At 34.6% G+C, this 24,786-nt stretch overlaps 1 protein-coding gene across 6 annotated transcripts in view; it reads left to right on the top strand.

Annotated features, from left to right (window-relative positions):
- Window positions 1-24,786, top strand: part of FNDC3A (fibronectin type III domain containing 3A) — a 254,767-nt gene that overhangs the window by 189,212 nt on the left and 40,769 nt on the right. For all 6 annotated transcript variants that reach the window (XM_077158213.1, XM_077158215.1, XM_077158211.1 and 3 more), the window contains 6 exons: window positions 7,948-8,185; window positions 12,488-12,760; window positions 14,529-14,587; window positions 19,626-19,783; window positions 21,675-21,734; window positions 24,276-24,414. In XM_077158213.1, coding sequence (XP_077014328.1) covers window positions 7,948-8,185; window positions 12,488-12,760; window positions 14,529-14,587; window positions 19,626-19,783; window positions 21,675-21,734; window positions 24,276-24,414 — 927 coding nt within the window. The remainder of the gene's footprint in view (window positions 1-7,947; window positions 8,186-12,487; window positions 12,761-14,528; window positions 14,588-19,625; window positions 19,784-21,674; window positions 21,735-24,275; window positions 24,415-24,786) is intronic.

Below are 24,786 nucleotides of genomic sequence, written 5' to 3'. Positions count from 1 at the left end.
TATCTAATTACAAAACTGTATTCGGTATATTTATAGAATTTAATGTAACTGGTTCCCTGTAAAATTAAATATATTTCAAAAATACATACGTTTTAAAACATATGTATATATTTTTAAATATATACATATTTAAATATATACATATTTAAATAACTTTAAAAAGCTGTATAATCTGTGGTATCAGTAGGTTGAGATTTATATCATTCTTATCTTGTGATTGTTTAAGCTCTTTTCAACTTTTCTTTTACAATTGCAAGGGCACATTGAATATCTTGAATATTTGCACAAATCTTATTATATCTTATTTCCTTAGGAAAATTTAAGTGAAAAGACTCACTTTAACAAATACTGAATATATATATATATGTATGTATGTATGTATGTATATATTATAGGATATAGATTACTATTTCTTTTATGCATCTTCTCTTTTTCACTTTTTTATTATGGAAATTTTCAAAGTTATACACTAGTAGAACAAGCAATGTAATTAACTCCCATGTACCCATAATCCAGTTCAACAATTAGGAACATGTTGGCAATCTTGTTTTATCACACATGCCTTCCCTTTTTTTTTTGCATGGGCAGGCACCAGGTCTCTTGCATGGCAGATGAGAACTCTGCCTGCTGAGCCACCATGGCCCGCCTACTACCTTTTTTTTTAATTGCTGGAATATTTTTAAACAATTCTCAAACATCATTCGCAAATATCACCTATAACTAATGCTTTGTCTCTGCCTCTACTTATACTTAACCAACAACCTCAGTTGTTGCATACCAGACAGAAAATACAAAAAAGCCTCAGAGCTTTTGAAAAGATAATAATATATGGTCCGTATACCAAGATTATTCATTTTACTCATAGATAAGCACAATAGCCATTTTGGGGATCTGTTCCCTCTTATTGAGCCTTATTATTGCAGTTTTAACAAAAAAGGTAGATTGTGAGATATTGATATACTGTATTAAATGAAGACAGAAATATGTTTCAACTGAACTAAGGTATCAAATGGGGAAACAGAAAAACAGCAAATGAGGACATGGAAAGAAATGGTAACAGGAGTAGAAGGAACTTAATTCACTGACAAATAATACTAACTTAGTAGTCCTTAAGAATATCAGTTGTAGAACAGGGAAGAGTAACAGTTATATATTAGTGATGAAGTGAGTGATTTGTGAAGAAAAAATTATAGACTACCTGAATATGACTCTCCTGAAAGGGAACATCAAAAGTTTCCTCCATCTGCCTTTCTTGTAATGGCTCCCCTAACTTTTTTTATGGAATGTGAGTTGTTTTGGTGATGAAAGGGGATCTAACAGGGAAAGTATTATAGATCTCATAATATGGGGGAAAGGCCTATATGAACTTTAGGACAAGTTTCAAGTTTCTCTTTTGAGCTTGGCCTAATATTTCACTTCACCTTTACGTTCAGCATGCAGCATTGAGGTCAGTAAATTTTTCAAAGATTCTGAAAACCAGTCTTAATCTCAAGGGAGGGGGGTTTGGGGGCTGGAAGGTAGCAGGACTTAGAGGTTTATATGAGGATAAAGAGGTGTGGTATAGTCAGAGTAACAGGAAGAACTGGAGAAAATGAGGTTGTGGTCACTTAACTGACATTGTATATATGTGTGTGATTATCTATCTATCTATCTATATATATGTATGTGCATATATATATGTATGTATGTATGTATTTGTGGTGTTATATATGTATTTGTTGAATGAATGGTCAGAAATATATTTCTGACCAATATAACCAATATATTGTTAGTTTGTAATCTGCCAGAATGCAAATACAAGGAATTGAATGGCTTTTAAAAAGAGAATTTAATAAATTACAAGTTTACAGTTCTAAGCTTTATGAAAGTGTCCAAACTAAGGCATCCAGGGAAAGATACCTTAATTCAAGGAAGGCCCATATGTCTGGAACAGCTCTGTCATCTGGGAAGTCACATGGCTAGCATCTGCTAGTCCCTTGCTCCTGGACTCCATTGCTTTCTGCCTCTGTTCCTGTGGGGGCTCCTCATTTTGCTGCTCTGGGGCTGACTTTCTTCTCTTGGCTTCCCTTGGCTCTCTGCAGGTCTGGCTTGCTTAACATTTCATGGAGATGTCTGCTGGGCTCCAAGCATCTCTAAACCTCCATGTCTCTGTTCTCTGAGTGTCAGCATCTGTCAGCTCTGCTGCTAGCTGTGTCGTTTCTGAGGTTTCTCCAAAATGTTTCCCCTTTTAAAGACTCTAGTAAACTAGTCAAGACCCACCTGGAATGGGTAGAGTCACATCTCCATTTAATCAAAAGGTTGCATCCACAATTGGTTCTGTCACATTTCTGTGGAGATAATCTAATCAAAAGTTTCCAGCCTACAGTGATGAGAAATCAAGATTAAAAGAAATGACTGCCTTCACAAGATTGGATTAGAATTAAAACATAGCTTTTCCTGGAGTACATAATACTTTCAAACTGTTACACATATATATTATTTTTTAAGAACTTGAAGTTGAGTAGTAGTTCTGTATTCAGAATGAAACCTTAAAAGTAGGTTACATGATGCTATTGTGAATGTTATTATTTTAATTTCAATTTATGATTGTTGCTAAACTCACTTATTAGTTCTAGTACCTTGTTTGTAGAGTCCATCAGATGTTTTAGATAGATAATCATGTCATCTGCAAATAAAGACAATTTTAATTCTTAAAAAAAAAATAAGTTGCAGAAAGTAACAGGGGGGCAAAGGTTGTAGAAATTGAGTTTGTCACAGAATCCTAAAAGCTTGGTGTTAAAGCATTCCAGTAAGACTAAAAGAATACATGTATTTCTGATGATATTCATTCAGTGAATATTTTTTGAGCGTTTGCCGTGTTCTAGGTACTGTTCCAGGGATTGGAGATAATAAAACAAATTTGTTGAGGAATTTATATTCTGGTGGAGAAGACACACCAGTATGAAGTGTCAGATAGCAAACGCAGTCTCCTTTCTCTGCAGCCCTTCTTAGTTATGTCTATGTTCAAGAAAGAAAAGAAAACAGGGTTTTCCCTAATAAGAAAGAAATTGGTTGGCATATGTGGTTAGGTTATCAGGCTATTCTGAGAACCCCACTTACTTATATTTCTCTTCTTTGTGTTTTAATTTTTTGTCAACATAGATTAATTTAGTTATATTCTATATTTGCATTTTAAATGTTCTTTCTCAGCAAAAAAGTGGTTTTAATTTCATAAGTAATTGAGACATTTCTTTTTTTGTTTTTATCCAAATGATATCTCAATTATGTTGTGAAACAAGATACTAGAAAACAAATACCTGTGGGTTCTATACCTACAAAGTAGATAAGAGCTTGGAATCTGAAGTAGATTGCCTGAGTTCAAAGACTAATTCTCTACTACTAAACCTCAGTTTCGCCTCTGAAAAATGGTGAGAATAATAGTAGCTGTTTTTAGCATTCTTAAAAGAATTAAGTAAGTTAATATGTCACTTGAGAAACTTAATTTGAGTTTTAGAGTAAGATATATGAATTTGAAGCAAATACTGCATGACTGCAAATACCAAAACAAATGATTCAGAATAAATACAATACAAAATTAGAGGAAGGAGAGATGAGGTTGTTGTGACCAGGAAAAAGTTCATGGAGGAGTAACTAGAAGAAACCTTCCACAAACTTCTAGCTCCACATCTCTACCAGTATCTGCAGCAGAATGCTCTTGCTTCTCATCTTTACCCACATACTCTGCTTCCCCATCTGTAAGAGGAAGAGACAGACTTTCTGGTTCCTGTCTAGATGCCGTACCCCCATTGGGGTACTAGATCCCATCCCCATTTGCTTACTCCAGTATATCACGCTAGCATTTTTCCTCTGTCGTCCACATCATCAATTTCTTACTCCCTTTTGGATTGTTCTCATTAGTACATCAGCACGTTATAATTGCTCTCACCAAAAAACAAAAAAAAATGTTTCTCAACTCTGCTATTCCTACCAGCAACCATCCTATTTCTCTGTTCCCTTTGCAGTGAAACTTCCCAAAGTTGTGCTTTCTATTAGATATTTCCAATTTTTCTCCCTATTTTCTCTTTTAAACTCACTTTAATCAGGCTTTTGCCCTTGTGATTACACCGAAAAGCTCTTGTCAAGGTCATAAAGATGTCTATGTTGCTAAGTCTGGTGGTCAGTTCTTCATATTACTTGATCTGTCTCCAGCACTTGACAAAGTGGATCTTTCCTCTTTAATACAATTCATCAGACTTCATGATACTACAGCCTCATTTGTTTGTCCCTTCCCAATCTATATGGAACTTCAGACTAGATCTAACGACCTATTCAGCATTTTCACATAAATGTCTTATAGGCACTTCCAAAACCGAAACTCCAGCCTTCCTTGTTAAAATTGATGAACTGTCATCCGTGACTTTTCCTCACTTCCCACATGTAGTCATCAGCTAATCTTGTTCTGTCTTTAAATATAATCAGAATGTTGACCATTTCTCACCACCTCCACTGCTAACACCTCGGTGCAAGCCACCATCATCTCTTGCCTAGATTACTGAAATAACTTCCATAAATGTTTTCCCTACGTTTGTCCTACAACGTATTCGCAACTCAGAGGCCAGAGTGATTATATCAATTATAAGGTTATATCATGATTTCTCAATCTTGACATTTTGAGCCAAGTTAGTTTTATTGTAGGGGATTGTCCTGTGAATTGTGGAATGTTGTGCAGCATTCTTGGCCAGCAGCATCCCCCTAGTTAGGATAACAAAAATGTTTACAGACGCTGTCAATAACCCCCACGGAGGCAAAATGTCCCCTATTTAGGAATCACTGGTTTATATCACTCCTCTGCTCAAGACTCTGTGGTGGTTCCCTGTCTCTCTGTGAGTAAACATTGAATTTAAAGTCTTTAATCACCTGTACAGCTCTATAAATCCTGACTACCACCACCTTCGGTTATCTCTGAGACCTCATCTGCTTCTATCCTTTCTCCTCCTCTACTCTAATCCAGTTATACTGGCTTCCTTCCATCCCTTTGGCGTACTCAGCCCCACTTCTGCCTTAGGAGCTTTGTTCTGTTAGTTCCTTCTGCCTGAAGCAATTTCTCTTACTTCAAGTTTTTGCTTAAATTTCATAGTTTGGAGTAATAAGGCCTACCCTGATCACCCAGTTTTATACTGCAGCCTGTCTCCCTCCCACAGTACTTCTACTTGCTTTTTGTTTTCATAGAATTTTTCACCTTGCAACATGCTAAATAATTTACTTATGTTGTTTATTGTTAGTCTACCTCTGTTGGTATGGTGCCCTGCAGTGGCATCACTGTAATATTTTTCCACTTCTGCGTCATAACTTTCTTTGTTTTGTTCACTACAGCAGTGCCTGGAATGTAGTAGGTGTCAATAACTTTTTTTTTTAACGCATGGAGGAGATAAAGTTATGCTAGATTTGAAAGGAATGATAGGATTCAAATAGTTATAAATTAAAGGGGAAAGCAAATTGAAAGGAAAGAGAATGAACACAGATACAAAATAAGAAAGTGCAGAGATCAGTGTGAAAATGGTGCTTTGATATTATGAACCTGGCCAGAATTAAGGAATTGGGATTTGGTATACAGTAAGTGTATGGCTAAAAATATAGGTTGTAACCAAATCGAATGCCAAGTTGAAGACTGTGGCTGTAATCCTGTCAAAATTGGGGAGACATTTACAATTTCTAAGTTGGAGTATGATAAATGTGAGAGTGATGTTGTGAGAGATTTTGTGGTTTGGCTCACTCATAATCTATTCCAGTCTTCTTCTAATGTATCTTTCTGCAGAGCAGAGGCTGAAAAGCTAGAAACAGTTCCCAGATTTCCTGCCGCTAGGGTTCCAGATCTGGTTTCATTTCTCCCACTCTTAGACACTTGACTGGGATTTAAATTCAAAACTGCGTTAAGTAAGGAGACGAGAAGTGAGGCATTCATTTTGTTGGAAGCAGGGATGATGGTTCTAGATCCAGCATTAAAACAAATTTTAAAAAGACAGTAAATTCATTTGGTCTTCTAGTCCAAGTCATATCTTACTCAAATACAAAAGGATAATTTAATAGCAGCTGAGGAGGGTTGTATTAGTCAGGGTTCTCTAGAGAAACAGAACCAACAGCAGGTTTATAAAGGTGCTCATGCAACCATGGGAATGGAAGAGTCCAAATCCATAGAGCAGGCTGTGAAGCTGGCAGTTCTGATGAAGGGTCTGGACGAACTCCACAGGAGAGGCTCAGTAGCTGAGGAAGCAGTGAAAAAAGTCTCTCTTTTTCCTTAAAAGCTACTGATTGGCTATCTCATTGATGGGCGGCATGCCTTAGTTAATTGCAGATGTAATCAACCACAGCTGCAATCAACTGACTGATGATTTAATACACCAACCTTCCAGTTGATCAGCCGCCACAAAATATCTTTGCAGCATAAGTCAGGGCACTGCCTGCCTGACCAGACAACTGGGCCTAATCTCTTGGCCAAGTTGACACCAGAACCTAACTATCACAATAGTTTAATAAACTATTTAAGAGCAACAATTTTTTTTAATAGAACAGTCAATTTGTCACCTATTGCAAAACCATATATTTGTAATATAGGCTTATTTGTACACAAATAAGTGTGTTTTCTAGTATGCCTATATTTATCAAGTTATGTATACATATGTATAAATTTTACTATCCTTAAACATAGTAAAACTTTTCTTTCCAGAAAATGTTACCAGCATTTCCTTTAAATTAGCACTTTGTATTTTAATCATTTCTGTTTCATGAGGAAAGATATTATTAACTATTCGTTATATCTTGATAATCATTTAAGCCTCAAAGAGAAAAGGCCATATTGTAGTGGAGTAACTAGGGAATCCTGATTTTGAGATAAAATCTTATAGCCTTTTAGGTTTCACTGTATATACTAAGCACTTACAGCTCCAGTAAGTTCAAAGGGAATGAATTGTTCTCTATTTTTAAATCAGTTTGCCAGAACCGTAAATATTTTTTCTTAACTAGGAATTGATATATTTGATATTTATCTCTCTACAAATAATCTTCAGCTGTTCAAGTTGTCCTGGTAATTTTTGTACCTAAAAATTCTAATACATGGTTGATCTTTAGCAATCTGAATCCAGTTTTATGGAGTACTGCCCCCCCACCCCCATTTTTATTTCATCTTTTAACAACTAGTTTTCTACTACCCCTACCCACAATGCAGAAAATGAAAGTATTTGCTTAATCCTACTAAGTCTAAACCAAAAACTCCTCGAGTCTCTCTTCACTTTTATTACATCACTAAATGCACTTAACACATAGGGTAAATACCTAATATCACTGCTTACTGTTTGTTTATACTATCATTTAATCAGTTTTAACATTTGGATTGCATTTTTTAGGGTTTTTTACTGAGAAATCTTCACACACATACATTCTATACATAGTACACAATCATTGGCTCACAGTATCATCACATAGTTCTGTATTTATCACCATAATCATCTTTTAGAACATTTGCATCCCTCCAGAAAAAGAAATAAAAAGAAAAAACTCATGCATACCATATATCTTACCCCGTTATTGACCACTAGTGTTTCCATCTACCCAATTTATTTTATCCTTGACCCCACTATTATTTATTTTTTAATTTATGTCCATATTTTTTACTCATCTGTCCATATCCCGAATATAAGGCACATCAGATACAAGATTCTCACAGTCAGTCACCTTGTAAATGTTATATCTTGATACAATCGTGTTCAGGAATCTAAGCTACTAAATCAACTTTGTATCATTTAATGCTAATTAAGAAGTACCTAATGTATTTAATAAATTCTTTTCATGCTGATTCTTTGCATTTTTTAAATTAACTTCAAATGGTATAAAATTCTTATGTACTCTCATCTATTTCACAAGAATGGCTCACATCTTATGTAAGAATCTTTTGATGTAATTTTCCATTTGTAGGTCATTGAAGACAATGGTGTTCGCCGAGTTGTTGTGGTTCCCCAGGCACCAGAGTTCCATCCTGGAGGTCATCCAGTGATACACCGTTCTCCCCATCCTCCTCTGCCTGGCTTCATTCCTGTCCCAACCATGATGCCTCCTCCACCACGCCATATGTACTCACCAGTGACTGGAGCTGGAGACATGACAGCACAGTATATGCCACAGTACCAATCTTCTCAAGTATACGGAGATGTAGGTAAGGCATCCTGCAAGACTCCTGTTCACCGAAGTAGTTACTTGTTGCTTATTAATAGATGCTGTCACGGTATTATATAAAAGAATCAACAAATAGTAATGATGTTGCAATCATTTTCTTTACTCCAAGTATTGTTAGTTTCCATCCTCAGGATTACCCTTCAGGCGAATGGGTAAACAGGAAATCAAAAGGGGAAGTAACTTACATCACTAAGCAATATTTAGTGAGACCACATTCAAACAAAACACCAGGTTTTTTCCTCTGTCCTGTGTTCTAGGCTCTGAGGAGACTTACAGCTGGGAATAATTGTGCTTTTGGTAATTCTGAGGGCTATGATTCCCCTGCATAAAGTAGTTTCTAGGTGCTTTAAGAGATTTTAAAAACAGTATCAAACTCAAATTTTATCTTCAGCCAAGACCTCTTCTCTGAGCCCAAAACTTACACCTTGATGTTTTCTCTTGGATGATATATCCTGAAACTTAGTCATAACACTCTAAAACATAAATCTCAATTTTGGATCCCCAGAACCTTCTTTTTGTTGTTGTCATTTTGGTACCATAATCCACTCAGTTTGTTCAATCAAGAACCAGACAGTCAAACTTGATTCCTCCTCTTTCAGCCTTGCACAATTGGTATGAACTTTATTTTCATGTTTCCCAAATTTATCCATTTCCTTTCCCACTGCTACTCAAATCTGGTCCATATTCAGCTCTTGCCAAGATAACTGCAAGAGCAGTTTGGTTTTTCTACTTCCATTCTTGCCCCTAACAGTCTGTTCTCAGCTAGAGTAATCATTTATCAATATAAATCTTTCTCCTATTTAAGATTTCATTGATTTCCCTCTGCATTTAGAATAAAACCCCAGCCGTTCCCCTAACACACACATCCTAACAACCCCAGTTGTGACAACCAGAACTCTCCAGACATTGCCAAATGACCTCCAGGAGGCAAATTCAGTCCTGGTTCCAGACCATTGCCCTAGACAAAGACCTGCCGCTTGTGGCCCTGACAGATTCCACATCCCCTCTTCCAGCAGTTTCTCAAGACTTCCAATCTTTTTCTTGCCTCAGGGCCTCTGCTCACCGTGTTCATTCCTCCTTTTCCATGATAAACTTCTGTTTATTTAGATTTCAGCTTTCAGAGGGAAGTTCCCTGAACCTGCCTTATCAGTCTGTAGTGCTGAAACCTGTTCGCTCTTTCATGTAATTTAATGCAATTTGATTTTGAGGGGTGTTTATTCGTATGTCTTTCTCCCTTATTTGACTATGAACTCCCTGAGAACTGAAACTGTTTTATTCATCACTGTTTCCCTTACACCTATCACATGATAGGTGCTTAGTAAATTTGTAGAATTAATAAATACTGAAATTAATAGGTATTTTTCAAACATTTCTTTTGCCCAAGTAATACATTTTTATTCTAACAAAATTATAAAATACAGGGCGGGCCGCGGTGGCTCAGCGGGCAAAGTGCTTGCCTGCTATGCCGGAGGACCTCGGTTCGATTCCCGGCCCCAGCCCATGTAACAAAAACAAAGAAACAAAATACAATAAAACAAGAAAATGTTTAAAAATGTTTCCCTTTCTTCCTTCCTTCCTTCCTTCTATCCTTCCTTCCTTCTCTCTGTCTTTCCTTTAAAAAAAAAAAAAAAAAAAATTATAAAATACAATAAGCAAACATTTCCCATAAACATGCCACCCAGAGTACTTAACTAGTAACATTTTATGTATGTTTTTGCAGACTTTTTCATTCATAAATATCTTTTTCTTAAAGGGGATTGTAAATCATATTTTTGACCTTCATTTTTTTTAATGAATGAAACATTATAAAATTTAATGCCAAATGAATTACCTATACATTCCTGTACAGGAAGAACCTATAAAGTTCAGATAAAATCTGTAGCAAATCTGGTACTTTTCACGAGAGTTGAGTTGGTAAGTGTTTTCTAGAGCAGTACTTCTCAAACTAATCTATATCCACACCTGGGTATCTTGTAAAAATGAGGATTGATTCAGTAGGTCTGGGATGGGTCTTGAGATTCTGCCTCCCTAGGAAGCTCCCATATGATGCCTGTGCAGCAGACCAAGGAACACACTTTTCAGTAGCCTTATTCTTCTGTTTTGTTTACTGCTAGTTGTATCTTAATTTTTTTAAATGTACTTGAGAAAATTGTAAGAAAAAACTAGATGAGACAAATACTATTTTGCATTAACAAAACCAATTGTCATTGAGTGGGGATATGCATTTCTTTAAATACATGGATATGCTTCACGATGACATAAAGGAAAGTGAAGGGCACAGATCCACAAGCCTGCTATCTAGCAATGGAGGACGAGAGTCATACTGTACTGGAGGTGCCATAAACAAGGCATCTATCACTGAATCCCAACAACTGATAATGTCAGTGTTCCGACCAGCAGTTGATTTCATGACCCTTTTCCCAGAGTGGGACGTGATCCCAGCATTTCACTGTCAGCCACTACCATTATTAAGCCTGAACTTTGCTAGACACCATGCTTCTATATGTATTGTCTCACTTAATCCACAGTAAAACCTGCAAAATACAGATGAAGAAATTGAGGCTCAGAAATATTAAATATTTCCACAAAGTAACACTGCTAGATAGTTGTTCTCAAATCTATTTGATAATAAAACTCCTGTTCTTTTTCCTATAATATTTTCTTTTTTTCTGCCATAATTGCTTTTATTTTATCTTGAGTAATAGATAAAATACAAAAACATTTGGATAACTACATTTAAAAGTATATTAATTCATTCATTTCCCAGTGTCTGCCCATGTAAAAAAAAAAAGTGTATTAATTCATTATAGTCCTTCCATATTTTTCTTTTACTGAGATATAATTGACATAACATAAAATTCACCATTTTAAAGTATACAATTCAGTGGTTTTTAGTGTATTGACTATGTTGTGCAGCCATCACCCCTGTCTAATTTTAGAACTTACCTATCACCCTATAGAGAAACCCTGTGCCTAAAACCCCTAATCTACTTTCTGTCTCATTAGATGTCCTTATGCTGGACATATTTCATATAGATGAAATAAAATAATATATGGCCTTTTGTGTATAGTGTTTTTCACTTGGCATAATGTTTTCAAGGTTCATCCAACTTGTAGCATGTAGCAGTAGGTTGTTCCTTCTTATGGTTAGACAATATTGCATTGTATAGGTGCTCTACCTTCATTTATCCATTCATCAGTTGATGGACATTTGGGTGGTTTCCACAATTTGGCTCTTAGACATATGCTTTCACTTCTCTTTGAGTATGTATCTAGGAGTGCAGTTGCTATAGTATTATACTATTGTTTAACTTTTTGAGAAACTGTGACTGGACCATTTTACATTCCCCCAGCAATGTGTGAGGGTTCCAGTTTCTCCACATCCTTGCGAACACTTCTCATAGCCATCTTAATGAGTGTAAAGTGTTACCTCATTATGGTTTTTATTTTCATTTCCTTGGTGATGTTGAGTATCTTTTCATATGCTTATTGGCAATTTGTCTATCTTTGAATAAAATAGCTATTCATAGCCTTCGCTGTTTTTTTAATTTTGTTTATTTGTCTTTTTATTGAGTTGTAAAAGTTCTTTATATGTTTTGTATACAAGTCCCTCATCAGAGATATAAGTTGCAAACATTTTCCCCCATTTTGCATTGGTAATTGCACACTCACTTTCTTCTGCGTGTCCTTTGATGCAGGAAAGTCTTAAATTTTGATAACATCCAATTTATGTTTTGTCTGGTTGCTTATGCTTTTGCTGTCATTTCTAAGAAACCATTTACTAATCCAAGGCCACACAATTTACACCTATGTTTCCTTCTAAGAGTTTTGTAGTATTAGCCCTTACATTTAGGTTTTTGATCCATTTTCAGGTAGGAGCCCAAATCACAACTCTGATTTACAATAACTAGAGATGTAAGTTTGTGCCTAGAATTCTACTATTAGTAAATAATCCCACTCAGTTCAGATCTCATTCACCACCTCTAATAATCATAGCATACCACCAAGCTGTTTCTTTGGGAAATCAGTAGTTAATTGGGAAAAGATAAAGGAAAAAAATGCCTCTGTAGATTTATTTGGTATATATAAAATTATGGTCACAAAGCTTGGTACTCTGTTGGTAGAGACACGGAAATAACTTTGTTTTGCAGAATTACTGTGAAATATTTTTTAATAAATTCTGTTTAGGGTAATGATAGATTTATTATCTATTTTTTCTTCAAGCCATAAACATATTTGCAAAATGTGATCTTTTTCACATTTTTAATTTTTTTCTTTCTAGATGCTCACACTACACATGGAAGGTCTAACTTTAGAGATGAAAGATCTAGTAAAACATATGAACGACTACAGAAAAAATTAAAGGATCGCCAAGGAACACAGAAAGATAAAATGAGCAGTCCACCGTCATCACCCAAGAAATGCCCTTCTCCCACCAGTGAACATAATAATGGACTTATAAAGGGGCAGAATGCTGGTGCTACAAATACAGGATCAGCAAAGAACAGGTCAGGGAAAGGGAAAGTTGGTGCACAAGTTGATACAGAAATAGAAGGTAACTATTTAAAATCCTATATTATTCTTATTGAAACTTTCCCTTAGTCATTCCTTTTCATAGTTATTTAACCTGCTAAAAGTATGCTCTAATCCTTTAATCATTTCTTCCCAGTTCAAATAAATTGTAGATTAAATAGCCTAACACTACTTAAAAAAGAGAAAAAAGTTTAGGAACTAAATTGTTACCAGTGGCCTTCATTTTATCCATCTGGGGAAACTCAGTAATAATCACCTGTTTACTAAATTTTATTGACCTAGAGAAAATTCTGTTTGATGGGAAAACTCAGATAAAGTTAATCCAGATTCCTTTTCTTCTCTTTCCAGGCCTTTTTTTTTTTTTTTTAACTGTGCTGGTTTTTATCAAAACTTATTTCTCCCAGTTTCTTTATGTGCAAACCCCTCGTAACAACTACTTAATGTCATTCAACAGTCTTTATACTGTATAGATCAGGAGAAAGTATTATTCATCCTTCCTTTCAAAAGTTCTTTTCTCTTGAAGTCCCCTTGTTTTCCTTGAATCCTTTCCCTTACCTGTGATTTCTGCCATGTGAACTCTGAACACTACTCTTTGTACATGATGGACTAGGTGTCTGTATATGATAAACATTTAAGCAGGATTAATAGCCCACAGTGTGGACTATAAGTACCCATGTACTTTTCACTGTAATGTTAAAACTCTTACTACTGCTTATATTGACTTCTGTAGCTTCTCTGTGTACCTTTTAGGTTTCTGGGATACTGACTATATCTGTTTTAACCTCTGTGGTTGGACTATGTCAGATTTACTTGTGGCTTCAGAATCTAGAACAAAATGTGCATTTTTGCAAATTCTATAAAATAAACTGTATCAAGATGTTATTAGGAAGTTTTTTTCAATACCCATTTTTGTTATTATGCTTTAAGTTTTCTTAAGGCCATTTTAAAATACAGTTTCACCGCCAATGACTGTAAAGCATGTTAACATACCATTTAACAAACACCAATAACCACAACTCTGTCTTTGACTATATTTACCTAAATTGATACTCCTAATTCTTAATTGAATTAGCAAATAGTGTAGCTCATTAACATGTGACTGGGGACTGAGAATGTTTACAAACTTTGAAGGAAGTATAATAATGTAGGCTATCTTACATCTCCCCACCTTCCTCTTTCTTAAAGTTTCCATTTCCACCAGTAAATTTTAAATATGCTTTAACAACTTCATGGCATAAATATTAACAGTATTTACAAAAATTTTCTCCCAGATTTTTGAGACTTCCTGATCATTCTTTTCAGCACTGATGTTTCAGAAGATTTAGGCTTAAGTTTCAGATATCACGGTGGCAGCTATAAATCAAAGTCAAGCCAGTTATACTCCTGTTTTGGGAAACTACAATTAAGACATGTTATAAACAAATACTCAGTTAGTTGACTTATCATTAAGAGGTATGAGATTGGTAAATGAGAATTTTCCAGAGAAAGAGTTTTGTTTACAACTATTACTAAAAATACACATTCCTAGAAGGAAAAATAAGGATCATTTATTGACTGATTCAGATCTATGTGGTGGTGGTGTAATTAGTAGTCACGGTTATGATGGAAATGAAACTGAAGCAAAAGAATGCTGAAGAGCCGCCAACTGCTAATTTTGAACTGAGTGTGAAGTAAGGAACAGAAACTAGAAAACAAGTCTCATCCTAGCTTCAGGAGACATGGGTGTGGGAGGAAGCAGGTTACATTTAAGTTCATTTTGTTAATAATCAAAAAAAAAATTTATTTTTAAGAAAAAGATGAAGAAACTAAAGCATTTGAAGCACTTCTTTCCAGCATTCTCAAACCAATGGTAAGTAGTTTATATGTTTCCTTAACATTCATATTTAATATTTCTATGTAAGATGTAGGGATATTTTAATTCAGGCTTTCTTTAAAATTTAACTATATATTAAGAATATAAAGTTAACCTGTGATTCGTTATAGATCTGACATAAGGAGAGAACAGAATATTCAGTTAAGAATCTATTATTTAAATAGGGATTTAATATGTGCTGCATGGCATTGGAAATCATTGAAGCAGGCAAAGATGTTCGCTAACAAATAATGTGGGTGCAACTGATAAGTTTTTAAAGTCCATTTATATTATTTCCTCATAAAATATACCCAATTAATTCCAGATGCCAAAAATTACATAAAATCAAACTATAGACAATTAGTATTTTCCAACCCCTTATAAGGGGTAATAGAAGAAATCAGAAAAGGATATGGCAGCAGAATTAGCTTTATTAAAGTTTCTGCATATTTTTAAAACAACTTAAAGGCTTGCATCCTACGGGGAAAAATGTTTGCATCAGATATGACAAAAGACTATTAAGTAAAAAGTTCGTACAAATTCAATTTTTAAACCCTTTAAGACCCCAAAAGGTTCTATACTGGTAATCAAAAGAAATATAAACTAAACTGTGAGGTCCCATTCCTCAATTGCAAAGCAAAATATGCAAAAATGTTGGTTGCAGCATTAATGTTCAACAAAAAGTGAAAAACAAAAGGGATACAAAGATAAATTCTGATTATTTTACCATATAAATGATATAGCCATTAAAAATATGTTTTTTGCAGGCTGCAGAAAAATGCAAAGATAGTTTTGACAGAAGCAGGGGGTGGAAACTGGAGACCAAACTATTGTTACGCTGTGATTACAACCTTATATATAAAAGGCTTTAGAAAAAATAGGAAAGGACTAAAAGGAAAAACAAATTTAACAAAATAATTGTTAGTTAGTCTTTCTCTGTTCTTTTCTAAGAGCTATAACTTGATTCCATTTTTAAAGGAAGCTAACAGAAGTGTCAGTGATTAAGATTGAATCCTGAATGTTCTTATTATTAATATGTGATCTCTTATGATTAAAGTATTTAAGTAATGCATAGAGTAAAAATAAACCTCCTTTTACCCATTCCTCCAAATTAATCAGTTTGTTTCCAGTCCTATTTCAGTTCAGAAGTGTGTATATGTGTAAATTTATTTTTTGTCTTTTTATGAAAATTGGGGGCATACTGTTCTCTGTTATGCTTTGGTTTTACTGCTTTCAGTTTTGTCCTATGGCTTTGCCAATCTTTTTGTTATTATTCCTTGAAGAGCAACACAGTCTATTCATTGTTAGTCAATGAGACAATATTTATTGAGCTCTTAGTATATGCTAATAGATAAAAAGCAAATGTACAAAAAATTATGTTTGAGTGACAAGTGCTGTTACAGAAATAGGGTTATGTGATGAGAATTACTGAAGATAGGGGAGTTGTATTAAGTAAAGCGATCTTCTCTGAGCAGAAAAGAGTAAGAAAAAATGCAGAACTAGGAAGGAATGGGAGATGTAGAGCAGGGATATATACATGACGTAGTTGATAGATAGGACCATTATCGCTGCAGGATAGTAAACGGGGCAAAAAGAAGTACAGGTTGTGCAGGAGAAAGTAGGTCAGGACCATAAGGTTCTTTATTAACACCAAAATAAATGTTTCTTGCTTTATAAAACAAAAACTCTATTTCCCCCTTCCTTCCCCTCAAAATAAGTCCATGATCAAATATTTTCTGTTAAATTACCTGAAATAGAACTTGCTCAGTTTTTGGTGCAAAAAACAGAGGAAGTTGTTGTTATCCCTTCTCCACAAAGGCCCTGCATTAGAAAGTTGAGTAAGCCAGCCCCTCATAGGCTGCTTTTTCTGAAGACTCTAAATAATAAACTTCAATGCTCTTAGCTTTATTTAATTTGTTTTCTCTAAGAATTGAGCATATAAATTAATGTGAACATAGAATTATTTCATAATACCTAACATGAATTAACTAGTGCCAAGCTCTGTTCAAAGCACTCTGAATGCTTACATGTATTGTTTTCTTTAATCCCTACAAAAATCTTCTGCATACTGTTTTCCCTGTTTTACAGATGAGGACACTGAAGCAGAGTGAGGTTTAATTAGTACTGGAGCTGAGATAGAAACTGAGACATTGTCCTTCCAAAATCTATGTATATCCCAGTGTCTTATCTCTAGGTGTACTAAAAAAGGAATTTAGTAGCCTTAATAGATTTGATAATTTGAATAGCATAATAACTAATGCTATCAGCATTTATTTGTTACAGTTTATAATATTAAAAGGTATAATTTTCAACCACAAAAAGTAAGGCTTGAAACAGTTCTTTTAAAGAATCTTTTGCACAGCATTATGGGAAAGATATAATTTAGTAAGATAATTAGCCCTGTGTCACAATACTTAAGTAATGCTGATGATTTTTGTTTTGTGTTGTTTTGTTTTAGTTTGTTTTTTTACAGTTTGAGGACTATGTCTCTTTATTTGTGAGCTGTAAAGTACAGGTCAGAGTTTTGTTTTGCTGTGTGATTGTTTTTGCATGTTCTAGTTCATTTAGAGCACTAAATTAAATGTATTCATTCACCTATTTTTTCTATAAATATTTGGCCATTATCAAAATGTCAGATACTATGCTAGAAGCTGGAGGTAGAATGAAAAGCAAAGAACAGACATGGTACCTGCCCTTAGAGCTTAGCTCAGTAGATAAAGCATCATACAGTAAATGTCTGTGCCAGATTAGAGTTATAGTGCTCTAAGAGCATAATAAGGGGTTTAAATCTTGACAGGGTTATCAGGGAAATTTCCGTAAGGAATTATTGAACTGAAATTTTAAGAAAAAGTAGTGGTTAAGCACTGGGGCTAAGGGAAGGAGATTGTGGGGACAGTATTCCTAGCAGAGTGGCCAGCATTTGAGAAGCACTGCGATGATATAAAAGAAGAAAGAAAAAAGCTCAGGTGGCTCATGGCACATGCTGTAGTCTCAGTTGTGCACTCGTGTAGAGTGACCTTGGACAAGTCACTTTACCTTTCTGAATCTGCTTATTCTTCCGCAACATGAAGTATGACAGTGTTGTAAATCTGTATGTTTGAAATAGTTAATCTGTATTGGAAGTGTTTGTCCTATCATTTGGGCTAACATGCAGATAAGCAACAAGAACTCTATTTCTTCTACTTTAATATTTCTGGAAATCCAGAAATGAGACATTCTCATTTCTGATGTCTATAATCTTTATCAAAATCCATACCATATATATGATTCTGAACTTTTTCACAGTAGCTTCCTAGCTAGACTTAATATAACACATCAGACAGCCAGTCTCTCAGGATGGTTTCAGTTGTTACCTGACAAAGATCTTGATGTATATTAAAAATTAAGATAGACTGTACATAATCCATCTACCTTAATTAGCAGCTAGTTTTATTTTGTCTGCTATCATCTAGTCATTTGTCAGTACGCATCCATAGGTTCACATGGTTGTGTTTGTTTCCCTCCCTCCCCTTTCTCCTGCCGACCACCCTCCACTGCTGCCTAGAAGATTTGGAATGGGAGAATTGTGTAGTAGAAACATTAACTGGAATGGATACTAGTTACTATTTGAGTGACTTCAGACTAGTCACTTAACCTTTCTGAATGTTTCTTTTTTATAAAATAAAGATAGTTAGGCTTGTTTTGCTTACTTTAGTAAGAATCAAGTGAGGTGAATGTAAAAGCAAATTTTAATTCTAAAGTCTGCTTTAATCAAGATGGGGTGAACCTCATCCTCGCGGTTAGGGGGTTTATTTTGTTTTATGTTCACTAACACAGAGATAGTTAAACATTAAATGCAGGTGACTTTAAAACAAACTTTCACAGAAATAAATGTGTACATATAGTCTGATATCTTTCTTACGAATCTTGAATTTAAACTTTATCTAGTTCCTAGACTTGTTTTTTCTTTAAGTTTTAATTATAAAAATAATACATACTCATAACTATTCCAGTAGTACAGAAATATATACAACATGATTAAAATTTCCTGTTTTTCTCTTACAACTCATCCTATACACATATGTATGCACACACACACACAATCCCCAAAGGTAACAATCGGTACATTAGTATAGTACATTTTCTGATGTTTTTAATGCATTTCTTTAATTTTTTAACAGAACTGAGATCATACCATGTATACTGCTTTGCACTTTCCTTTTTTTCCATTATGACGTAGCACCAGTATTTTGAGAACATCTTTAAATGTCAGTATATTTCTGTCTGCCTCATTCTTTTTTTGAGAGCTGCATAATATGTTAAAAGGCGGTACCATTATTTAAATAGTCTGATATAGTGTTTTGCCATTTTTAACAGTGCTGTATTGAACATTCTTAAATGCATATATGCAAGGTATATAGGATATTATCCTGAAAGAAAAGTTCCTAGAAGTGGAATTGCTGAATCAAAGGGTAAACACATTTAAACTTTTTGTAATCATTCCCGAGGTGCTCTATACAAGGATTCTACCAATGCATGTGCCCATCTACATTGAAGAGAGTGCCCATCTGTCCAGACCCTTAACACTAGATATTATTAGCTTTTTCATCTTCCCATATCCAATGGATGAAAAATTTATACTCATTTTATTATGAATGCAGTTGGACATCATTTTACATATTGCCCAGTTGTCATTACTCTCTTGAGTTTTTGTCTTTTTCTTGTCTTATTGTAAGACAGTTTCTAAATTGAGGAAATTAAAACTCTTTCAAATATGCTACAAGTATTTTTTTCCTCCTGTTTTGTCTTTTGACTGTTTATGACTGCTTGCATAAGTAGTTTTAAACATCCCAAAATGGTCTTTAAACTTGGTGAATCCGTCTGTTGTTTCACAACAAATTATATCACATCTCCAAATGGGCAGGTTGCTATTTGTGAGCCATTGTATGTAAGTATATACATACTTATTTAATCTTGAATCCCCATCAGATAATCTGTAGCTCATTTTGCAGATCACAGTTTTTTCAAAGAGCTTTTGAATGTTATGTTTTTACAGGCTTCAGACATTCAGGCAAGGACAGTAGTACTTACCTGGACACCTCCTTCCCACTTCATTAATGGCGAAACAGATGAGACTACTGTACCAGAGCTCTATGGTTATGAAATTCTGATTTCAAGTACTGGAAAAGATGGGAAATATAAAAGTGTATATGCGTAGGTATTTATGTTCTGGTCCCTCCATTATGTAAGTTAAAGGCATATCGTAATTTTGCTCTATTTTTCCCTCACTGATGCAGTTATTTTAAATCTATAAGTTCACCACTGATAGTGATTTTAATGCATATAGTCCAAAGGCAGGCTGGTGCAACATTTATGTGTGTATTTCTTCAGAATAACTGTTTTCATTGGTCAGTGAACTATTGGCAGTTTAGTAGGTTCCTTGATAGATGTTCCAGCACTAAAATACTCTCAGGGCAAAAACATAAATTGTGATGTATAGCAACCAGGACTAGAAATGGAGAACTCTTGATCATGAATTCCTGAAGTGATATGGTTCCTCTAAGGACTTGGATTTACAGTAGGTATAAGTCCATGTCCTGTTATAAGTGAATTTAGTGCTAGTGCTCCTCATTTGTATATTGATATGTGAATAATCATATTTGAAAAATCTATCATAGTTTGTTTCCTTGGTCCAAAAGGGTATTGTTATACATCATATAGCTTTATTAAACTCATTGGCTAAAATTGTGGCATTTATGACTGACAGTTGTAAAATAACTTCTTTTTTGTCTTTATTCATACAGAATATTCTGATGAAAAAATAAAGGGTGAATGTCAATGATCAGTTAGCATTTAAGCACAGGAAGATTGTAAAGGGAGGTGACTAGTCATTTGAATGATCATCGTAAACACTAACACTGGGTTCTCTGGTTTTCTAGCCATCTTTCCCCACCCCCCACAAAATAGCTAGTATGGGAAAGAAAGGAAAGTGAAACTGCACCAGTGACTATCCTCTAGTAATGTAAATTATAAAAATTTCCTTCCTCATCTCTGTTGAGATTATTTTATGTTTTTTGTTTGTTTTTTTTAAAAGGAGACAAAACTACGGAGTTTTTTTAAAACTAAGGAGATAAAGGAGCATAAACATAAAGGTTTATTTTTAAATTAACGTCTATTTCCACTTAGATATAGGAGCTTGTTAGGAGAAAGATTTATTTCCATGTCAGCCAGACCCAAGACCACAGGAAGAACATGAGTTACTTTCTCTCCCCTACTCCAACTGAGGTCTCACTGAAGATGCTCTTTCAGTTGCCCTCTTGAAGTGTACATTCTCAAAACATGTTCTTTTTTCCATAATATTTGCTGGCTTTAATTTGAGATAGAAGATAGCTAACAGGCAAGAGAGGTAAGCAAAAAAGTTCATTAAGAGGAGAGAAGAGGAACTTCTTTGAAAAGGAACAGGGAAAGATCATTAAAAAAGAAATAGAGAATAGGCTGGTCTGTGGCTACATGCCCAAATAATTGTTGTATAAAATGGTATCTGATTATTTTTATATGACATATGCTGATATATTTGAAAACTAAGTAGTGGGCATGGGAAATGCTTTCCTTTAAATGATTTACTTTTTTTCATATCTACTTATTAATCTACACTGTAACATTTTAAGTAAATTTTAGTGTGATGTTCGAGTAAAACAAAACAGTGGCAAACCATATGTAGAACTATGTCAGTTTTGCTTTCAATAGATGTTTTATTTAGCATTTTAATTCTTTACAAAATAGGTTTTTAATAATTGAAAAATGGCTCATTTCTTTAGTAAGCTAAGTATCTTCCCCAACTTAAAAAAAAAAGGTCAGGCTTATGCATTTGATTTCCTTAGCACACCTTTTTGTTTGTAGTGTTATATCAGTGCATGCTTAAGTTTGATATATATCCTATTTGCACAAATTCCATTTTGATGGTCTCTGAATTAGTTTACAGTTGGGAAAGTAAGGAGTGGTATAGTTTTATAAACTGATACACAAACTGATAATGAACATAATGCACAGCCTCTGTGACTGCTTAATTTACCTGACAAAGAAATATTACCCTTTTTTCCCTTAGTGGAGAAGAAACAGGTGTCACTGTGAGTGATCTCAAGCCAGCTACAGATTACCACGCCAAGTAAGGAATGCCAATATGTTGCTCTTCTATAGCATAGCACTGGGCTTTCTTTTTTTTTTTTTTTAATGATGTCCTTAAAAATCTAGAGTATAATGTAAGTACTAATTTTGGATTAAAAAGGTAGACTTTGTAGACTCTGATTTCCCTACTGGTACAATTCCCAGCTTTTTCCAAAATAAAATTTTAACCCATGTTATAATGAAATATTAATCGCTTTGTTTGTAGGGTCTAGGGATTAGAATAAATCTGTGAATATTTCTACAATATCTGATTTAACACTGGAAATGTGTCAAAGCTTTTGAAGACACAAATCAGAATCATGAATAAAATTTGGCTTATACTGTTTTGGAAAGAGTTTTGGGATAGTGGGCTAACTTAAACACTGTTTTACTATACACAGTTCCTCTTTTGTATTGCTATCTTTTTTTAATACGATTTCATTGAGTTACATTCACACACCATACAGACCATCTGAAGTATACAATCACTGGCTCACAGTATCATCTTGTAGTTGTGTATACATCCCCATGATCAATTTGGAACATTTTCATTACTCCAGAAAGGAAATAAAAATAAAAAATAAAACCCAAATCCTCCCATACCCCTTATCCCTCCCACGCACTCACCCATTGACTGATAGTATTGGTGTGGTGCATTTGTTAACTGTTAATGAAATATTACTGTTAACCATAGTCCATAATTTGCAATAGCTACATTTTTCATCATGTACTATTATTTTTTTAACATTTGTTCTCCCTATTATTTATTTATTTTTAATCCATACATTTTACTCATCTGTCCATGCTGTAGATAACAGAAGCATCACACACAAGGTTTTCACAATCACGCAGTCATATTGTGAAAGCTATACCATTATACAATCATCTTCAAGAAACATGGTTACTGGAACACAGTTCCACAGCTTCAGACACTTCCCCCCAACCTCTCCAAGACACCTTAGACAAAAAGGGGATATCTATATAATGCATAAGAATAACCACCAAGAAAACCTCTCAACTCTGTTTGAAATCTCTCAGCCACTGACACTTTATTTTCTCTCATTCCTCTCTTCCCCCTTTCGGTCAAGAAGGTTTTTTCAATCCCTTGATGCTGAGTCCCAGCTCATTCCAGGATTTCTGTCCCACGCCTCCAGGGAGGCTTAAACCCCCAGGAGTCATGTCCCACACAGAGAGGGGTCGGGCAGTGAGTTTGCTTGCATGTTGGCTGAGAGAGGCCACATCTGAGCAACAAAAGAGGTTCTCAGGGGGTGACTCTGAGGCCTAATTTTAAGTAGGCTTAGCCTATCCTTTGCAGGGATAAGTTTCATATGGACAAACCCCAAGATTGAGGGCTTGACCTATTGATTTGAATGTCCCCATTGCTTGTGAGAATATCAGGAATTCTCCAAATGTGGAAGTTGGATTTCCCCCCCACACCATTCCCCCAAGGGAACTTTGCAAGTACTTCTTTATTCACTGTTCAAGTCGCTCTGGGATTTATTGGGGCATCACACTGGACAAACCTACAAAATCTCATGCCCTATTCAAGGTTCCAGGTACTTAATTAATCTGTCCATATAAGCTATATTAGCAAATGCACTAGTCAAAATATAAATTTTGCACCAAATAAACATTTTTTGCTTTAGTCTCACACAGAATTTTGAAGTTTTAAAATATGAAGGACCATCTGTTTTTAATACCCTGCAACATTGACATTCCTTTGTTCTTCCTCCTGCATAAAAATTTTTTCATTTGTACATTTAGTTATTATCATTGTACTCTCTAGGCATTCCTAGATTATGCCATCTCAGTCTTTTCTGGTTTCAAATGTGCCTCCAGCCCTCCTCCCTCTATCCTTCTCACATTCAGCTTTATTCAGTGTGCTTACATTATTGTGCTACAATCAGGTAGTATTGTGCTATCCATTTCTAAATTTGTACAATCAGTCCCATACAGTTTTTCTTTTAATATAATTCACTAAAATTTTATAGATTCTAAGATCTCTTCCGCTGGGCATCAATATAACACAGTTAATCACCTCTATTTTTTTAAAAAGGATTTGTATTGTGCTTATTCCTATTAAACTATTAAGTCTTCAAGTATAGATTAACTCAAACCATTACCTAACCTATTCTTATTCAAACTGCAGATCACAACCATTAGTGAATCATAAAATTAACTTAAGGTTTATAATCAACATTTTTTAAATGAAAAAGAATCAAATAGAATACAGAGTATCAGTGTAATATATCTCTAGTTAAGAATTTGCTTCAGGAAACTTGCTTCCTCTCTGTGTGTTAAAGTAAATATATATATATATATATATATATATATATATATATATACACAGACACACAATGTGCTTCTTACTTTGGGTTGCAGTCAAGGTATGAAAACCACTGGTCTATCCATTTTTTCCTATTTTACGAACATCTTTGTTGTAATATATTTTCTAGATAGCACCTTATTAACTTGCAAGTAATTAAGGGTGTTACTGTTGGATGTTTCCACGGGGTAAGACTGTTTATTTTATCACAAATAGAGTTCAAGCAGAATACAATTCTATAAAGGGAAGTCCTTCAGAAGCTGAAGCCTTTACCACCTTGAGCTGTGAACCTGATATACCTAATCCACCAAGGATAGCCAATCGGACCAAAAATTCACTTACTTTGCAATGGAAGGTAAGAATATTGTTTATGCCAACTTACACTTGCTCTTTATATTAAATAGGCATTTGTTTCTCATATCGTAAAATAATACTAGTTTTTCTTATTATATGTAAATATAGCAGAAAATATTGATTTATAACTAACTGTCCTAACTAAACCACAAATGTAATATTGAGATTCGTAGCAGTGATTCTTAAGGTCATCACTCCATTTTGTATTATTTTATGATGATGTCTTTACTATACTGAATTTTATCCTATAATGAAATTCATGATAACTTAATTAGACTAAAGTTTTTCTTAGAAGTCTTAACACTCTTAAAGGCTTTTAGTATCACTTATCCCACACCCTAATCATCAGCCCCTCTCCCCCAGTGTGATGGTC

Source organism: Tamandua tetradactyla, chromosome 4, assembly GCF_023851605.1.
Source record: "Tamandua tetradactyla isolate mTamTet1 chromosome 4, mTamTet1.pri, whole genome shotgun sequence".
NCBI lineage: Eukaryota > Metazoa > Chordata > Mammalia > Pilosa > Myrmecophagidae > Tamandua > Tamandua tetradactyla.
Note: the sequence above shows the minus strand (reverse complement) of the source record. Positions and strands in the feature narration are given on the sequence as shown.